We start from the raw sequence: 6,581 nt of genomic DNA, 5'->3' as shown, positions 1-6,581 counted from the left end.
AAACATTACATTCAAATCAATAGGCTTACCATATCACAGTAAACTTGCTGATACACATTTTTGCTATCAACAAAATATGATTTATAATTTTGTTTGTTGGGGTATGCATTCCTGGTAAATAACCAAACAATACATCATGTTCTGTTAATATAACATTTTCTTTCGTATTAACAAAAATACATCTAATAACATGTTCCCAAAATAACTTCATTTTTCTACATTTGCAAAAAAAGTGCTCAATATAATCTATTTCGTTACAAAGTAGGAGCCGGTCCACTATTAGGAGCCCTTCCCCTACTTAGGTGTGCACACATAAGTTGAGGCCATGCTCCACTAGAGTCCATTTTCTCACAACGATGTCTATCAAAGAAAAAAATCCCGTAACTTCTTGCCTGCAATCTTCAGACACACAATACATACAGACGCAAAATTACTGCTGAAACGCTGATACTTTTGTGACTATACGTAATGACCTTGGGGCTAAAGAAAAAATCCCGCCTTCTTCATCCTCGTTCGGTTCTTGTAAAACGCTAGGTAATCTTCAGATACAACAATTAAATAACTGTTAAAACAGATACGTCAGTGAACAAATTCATCAACTGCTGTGGAACTTGGGGTATGAGCGAATCAAGGGAAACAATGTAACCTCCCGCTAGCTCGTGGAACAAAATGATTGGCCTCCCTTGTATGCAAATCCCACCTCCGGTTGTGGTCAGTGCTTGCAGTTGCAGACAGGACAAGCAAACGCAAGAGAAACCGTCTATTTCCTCGGAATGTTCACTGAAAGGTAGAAATATTTTGAACAAATGTTGTACTTTACCTAGAAATGTATCAAATGTGATGCTACTGACAGCTTATTTTTGCAATGGGGGTTTGTTCGTTTGAGTCATTCCCAGTCACAAACTGAGACCCTGATAAAAAAAAACAGTCCACCATCAAACTTACAAACGGCCAGTTTTGGGTTTGTTTGTCGTTTTACCGACACAGTTATTTTAAATTTTAACTCAGTCGCTTGCAGTTTCTATTTGGTGCATGCACGTTTTTATCTAAAGTTAAGCAAGAAGCCGCAAACATAGCGATCACTTCTCGGAGTTAAACATTTCAGAGACCTAGGCTACCTTTGTTCGATCGGTACCGGAGTTATTTCCCATGTAATGCGAATTGCGATGCAGTCTTGTTCTGCTCTTCGTTCAGTGCCCTTTAGTCATTCTTCCACCAATAGGCTATCATGGCATCATACAAATTCTGACCAAGAACGTACTGTCATTTAATATAGTGAACACCCCCCCCCCCCCCCCCCTGTCCCGCAAATACAACAACACAAAAACAAGAAGAAGCAACGGCCAACAAGCAAATAACAACAAAACCACATAACTAACAACACACCACACACACACACACACACACACACACAGAAAGGTGTGGGGGCTTACATGTTGGGTTGTTTGTGTGTGTGAAAACTTGGCATGCACTGCAGCTCAATTTGTTGTCTGGGTTATTTTGTTGAATTATGCGATCTTTCCAGGTTCATTGCATGAATTTCTGAAAATAAAATATACTGCAAGTGCAATGCACATGTATGTCAAATTGGACGTACTCGTGCTACACTTGACAATTTATAACTAAACAGGTGCTATAGAAGAACCCATGCATGTACATATGTGACCCTCCACCACGAAATGAGTCGCATACTGTCACCTCGCGCGGTTCTGCGCTAGGCTTAATATAAGTCCGGGGAGTGTCTGGTAAGGCCTAAAAAACAAATAGGTGTGGTTACGGTAACTCGACCTACCCTATTTTTAGGGGCCGACCCTATAACTTTTTATTACATTTGTCAACAAACAAAAAACCAAAAAAAACCGAGTGCAGAAAACGCAATGAAAGCTAAAGCGCCCGAGTCGCACACTTATTTCCCTGTCAAGTAGGTTTAATTTGTACACATTAGAAAAAAAAGTTTAAAAAAAATGTGATTGCCTACCTTCCTACCCTATTTTTTTGGCTATGTTACCGTAACCACACCTTTTTTTTTTGGCCTAACAGTGTGAGGGTCAACTTAGTCACAGGCTTATAACTCAAAAAGTTTTCGCTCTTTTTTAAAACGGTTTTCACCACTGGATAGAGCATAAAAAACTCTGTAGGAAAATGTAAAAATATGAAAATCATGCAAAGGTGACATGCGACTCATTCCGTGGTGGAGGGTCACATATTGTGTGAGATTGGAGTAAAACTACTAAACTAGTAAAAGCACTATCCTCATTTTCTCTGTTTCAGGTGATTGCTGTTAAGCTGCCAGTATGGCCTACCTTTACGTACAAGCTTAGAAGAAGGTACCAAACATGCCATGGTCCTGTATGAAGTGCTGGGGCTTCCCCAGATGCCGCCAGAAAGCAGAGAGAGGGCTGCGGCGTCAGATGCAAGAGACAGAAGCTCAGCCATTAACAGATGATGGAGTCCATTCTACTGAGCAGAGCTCCTTGATGGTGTCACAAGATCCAAAACATTCAGACAGCCTAGCGGCTGAGAGAGAAAAGTCAGGTTTTGCTGGGAGTGACTTTCCTCAGTTTCCTGATTTTGGCCACTATCTGCCCAGCATCGCTTGGATCAAGATTCTTACCTATCTGACCGAGCAGGACAGGCTTGCGATAGCCCTGAGTTGTAGGAGACTGAAGACGCTTTGCCTGCAGACCCCAAGCCTGTGGAGATCAGCTGAGGTGTTCCTGGGTATCAGTGCTCCCCAGCCAGAGCAGCAGAACGATGAGAAGCGGAAGAAAGGCAAGGTCCAGCTGCTGCCCACGGACAGGGCAGTGCTGAGGGGCAGTAGCAGGTATGTCAGTAGAGTGACCATCTGGATGGAGGACGTGAAGGGACTCAAGTTCACCAAGAAGTCCCTCAAGGCCCTGAAGGAAGCCACCAAACACTGGTCGCTCACACACGTCCAGATTTATGGTGTGCGACAGGACAAGAAGACGCGTGCAAACCCCTCGGACTGCGCGCTTCCCTCCTCTTTACGCAAGCTGTTTGTCAACTTCATGACCTCTGAACGAGCCCGTGGGCTGAAAGGGCTACACGTACAGGTGTGGCCGTGGATGGACGATAAAAATGAAATGTTCATCATCAGCCTGCTGAAGGACGCCACCTTTCACGAGGGCCTGGAGAGTCTGACCCTCTACTGGGTGACAAAGTTCAGCGAGTTTCCAGAAGCCTCACCCAGTGAGCTGTCAGGGTTGACGTCTGCGGTGGGACGCTTCAAGTCGGTGCACACCCTTTGCATTTCCTCTTCCTACATGTCCGACGACCTGCTTCTGGCACTGTCGTCATCTCAGCATTGTCCATTAAAGAGGCTCAAGATCTTTGACGGATATTTCCCCACTGTCATTTCCTGCTGGAAGGAGTTTCTGGTCCACTCCCCAGCCGTCATGGTGGAGATGAGCATCCGCACCTTCCTGGTGTGCGCAACTCTGGAGCAGTCGCTGCCCGCGGAGGTGCCCCTGGTGTACTTCAACCTCAGCCGCCCCGTGCCCGCCGAGGACCAGAAGGAGCTGATGAAGCTCTTCCCCAGATACACCAACCACCTGAAGGGGGTCTACTTTGAGAGCGGGGACTCGATGCCTGGTTGTGAAGAGGCGCTTGTAGCCATGGTGGAAGGGTGTCGCTTCCTGCATGAACTGTCTTTCTACGGCAAAATTCGCAGCAAAGATATCGTCCGCCTTGCGTCGCTGGAGAGGGGATGGGGGTCCTTCAACTTCCTCACCAAGAACGTTGCTTTCCCTGAGCAGAGCCCGGATGTCAGCCGCAAGAAGAAGGTGAAGAAGCTGATCAAAGAAGTGTCCTCCAAGCTGGGCAAGGCGTGGAAACCCTGCTCCAAGATCAGGCTGAGCAGATCTTCACCCAGCATCAACACCGACAACATAGAGGGTGGCAGAATCCTGAGAGTCAGGCCAGGCAAGGCTTGAAGCGGATCTGATTTGTAGAGCTCTAGCTCTCTCCATGGATGTTTGCTCTGTGGTGGCCATGACTTGTGCCTTTATACCTTATCTGAATAAGGCAAATGGGCCCTTCTTTAAGCATTTAACCACCGAACAAACTGGGTGGCCGAGTGGTAACGCACTTGCGCTCGGAAGCGAGAGGTTGCGAGTTCGACCCTGGGTCAGGGCGTTAGCAATTTTCTCCCCCCTTTCCTAACCTAGGTGGTGGGTTCAAGTGCTAGTCTTTCGGATGAGACAAAAAACCGAGGTCCCTTCGTGTACACTACATTGGGGTGTGCACGTTAAAGATCCCACGATTGACAAAAGGGTCTTTCCTGGCAAAATTGTATAGGCATAGATAAAAATGTCCACCAAAATACCCGTGTGACTTGGAATATTAGGCTGTGAAAAGTAGGATATGCGCCGAAATGGCTGCGATCTCGTGGCAGATGTGAATGCGTGATGTATTGTGTAAAAAAATTCCATCTCACACGGCATAAATAAATCCCTGCGCCTTGAATATGTGCGCGATATAAATTGCATAAAATAAAAATAAAAAAATAAAAAAAATAAATCCCTGCGCTTAGAACTGTACCCACGGAAAACGCGTGATATAAGCCTCATAATGATTGATTGATTGACAAACAAACAACGTTTATTGATCAATTTTATAGGCATATATATATGCCATCATTTCATGGAGACCACTCTGCAGATCAACCCAGATCTGCCCAGGCTTTTTACTTTGGATATGAGCTTCCTTCCAACTGGACACATTGACACACACAATAACCAATAAACACAGCCTGGCTGCTTTCTGTGCATAATGGCCATTTTGTGTGCTCAACTCCCTCACTAAATATCACAATGTCAATAATATGCAAAATGTAATCATCACAAAACTCTGATTCTGCATGGGTAGCAACCATGCGGTTGATTTTTGTTTAATTGTGAAATTGTTCAACTCCAAGTTTTAGGATGTATTCTTAATTAGATGTAAAACTAAAAGCCTGAGAAGATATGTAACGGTGGCATGATGGAACACAGGAAAAGGAAGGTATAGATCTGATAGTTATAGATCTTAAATCTGAAGAGTACCGATAAAACTAATTAACTGCAGGCTTTTGACAGAAAGAGGGGGCATATGCACAATGCAGCTTTGATCCGTCTTTGGCTTCCCTGGTCTGGATACTGTCCCCTGATGTGTGTGTGTGTCCTACCCAAGTCTCCCGATGCATGCCCTATAAATAACAAAAAAAGGAGCGGTTGTCACAAGTTCTCAATCTGACTGCAAACCTTGAACCTGTCACTTCTGTCGAAAGCAAGCCACAGTGACTAAAGTTAGACTGAACAGCTCGGGCCTTTACAGGGGGACGCGTGGGAGACTTGGGAAGGACAGTTTGGAGACATACACGCACATCAGGGGACAGTATCCAGCGTAGTCAAAGATGGATGGAAGCTGCATTGTGTCCCCTTTTTTTTTCAAAGGCCAAGTATTTGTATCGGTACTCTTCAGCTTTAAAGGCCTCTACAATGACAGCTATGCTGTTAGGGGCATATGGGGTGAAGCTGGCTGAACCAAAGAAGAAGTTGTCTGCTGGTGTGATTTCCTTTTGCTCCACATGCTGTTCAACAACTTTGTACAGTGGTACCTCTATGTAACGACTTTGAAAATGTTAGTCAAATGTGGTCGTTATATGGAGGGGTCGTAATATGGAGGATCACACTCACAGGCACATGCAACCAGTCAAACAAAAAAAGCGGGTTTTTTCAAGTTCGACACTTGATTCATTTCCTGGCTTTTTATCTTCTTTTATTGCCACTGACTGCATTTGTCTTGCCCAATAATGCGGTAAAGAACAGAACTTAATGTGGTGAAACAAACAAAAGTGTGATAATCAAAACTGAAAGGTGAGAAAATTAACTGTGATGTGCCATTTCTCAGGGAGATACTCTGAACTTTGTTAGCTCAAAAGAGTGGTTTGTGGACATTCAGTATAGTTGGATCAGGGGGGGGGGGGGGGGGGGGGTGTGTGTGTGGATGTATGTACAGTAGTACCTGCAATGAAAGGACACCCTTGGGACCAGCGGAAAGTGTCCCTACACTGCAGGTGGCCTGTCACGACAGGTATATTTTGGTAGAGATAATAGACAAATGGACTACAGAACGTGTCCCTGTGTCCGCTCATCAGAGGGGCCACATATCGCGGGTACCACTGTATCACATTTGCATTTTGATGTCATCTTAGTTGTATGGAATGAAGTTTCATTCAACACTTGTGCAGCAGTGGCAGTAATAACTCTAACTTGTCTGTGTATACAATGGAAACCCTATTTGAAGACTAGCTTGCCCCTTTCAGGACCCTGCTTTCTCACTTCTTTTCATAATGTCTGCAACAACTTTAAGTTGACCTCAATTTTAAGACTACCTCTCTTTTAACACCTGATTTTTTCAGTTTGTCGGTGGTCTTGAAACTATAATGAAAGGTGGGCACCAATGTTATGCAATCATTTTGATTGTTTTGTCTCGTTGCATTAAAGCTGAGGGGGTGGGGGGGGGGGGGGCTTTCTGGAAAGGAGTAACTGTTTTCACTTTCAGGTGAGCAGAATACAACT

The 6,581-nt window shown here is 44.7% G+C and overlaps 1 protein-coding gene across 1 annotated transcript; it reads left to right on the top strand.

The window, feature by feature from the left end:
• The first annotated feature begins 689 nt into the window (after positions 1 to 689).
• Positions 690 to 6,505, top strand: LOC138946779 (F-box/LRR-repeat protein 3-like). Its single transcript, XM_070318185.1, has 2 exons — positions 690 to 787; positions 2,272 to 6,505. The coding sequence occupies exon 2, from the start codon at positions 2,337 to 2,339 to the stop codon at positions 3,951 to 3,953; it is 1,617 nt and encodes a 538-aa protein (XP_070174286.1). The 5' UTR covers positions 690 to 787; positions 2,272 to 2,336; the 3' UTR covers positions 3,954 to 6,505.
• Positions 6,506 to 6,581: the final 76 nt, after the last annotated feature.

This window comes from Littorina saxatilis, linkage group LG1 (assembly GCF_037325665.1).
Source record: "Littorina saxatilis isolate snail1 linkage group LG1, US_GU_Lsax_2.0, whole genome shotgun sequence".
NCBI classification, from domain to species: Eukaryota; Metazoa; Mollusca; class Gastropoda; order Littorinimorpha; family Littorinidae; genus Littorina; species Littorina saxatilis.
Note: the sequence above shows the minus strand (reverse complement) of the source record. Positions and strands in the feature narration are given on the sequence as shown.

What these genes read in the sequence shown, in the direction of transcription:
- LOC138946779 (XM_070318185.1), top strand. Translation starts at nt 2,337, where the DNA reads ATGCCATGGTCCTGTATGAAGTGCTGGGGCTTCCCCAGATGCCGCCAG.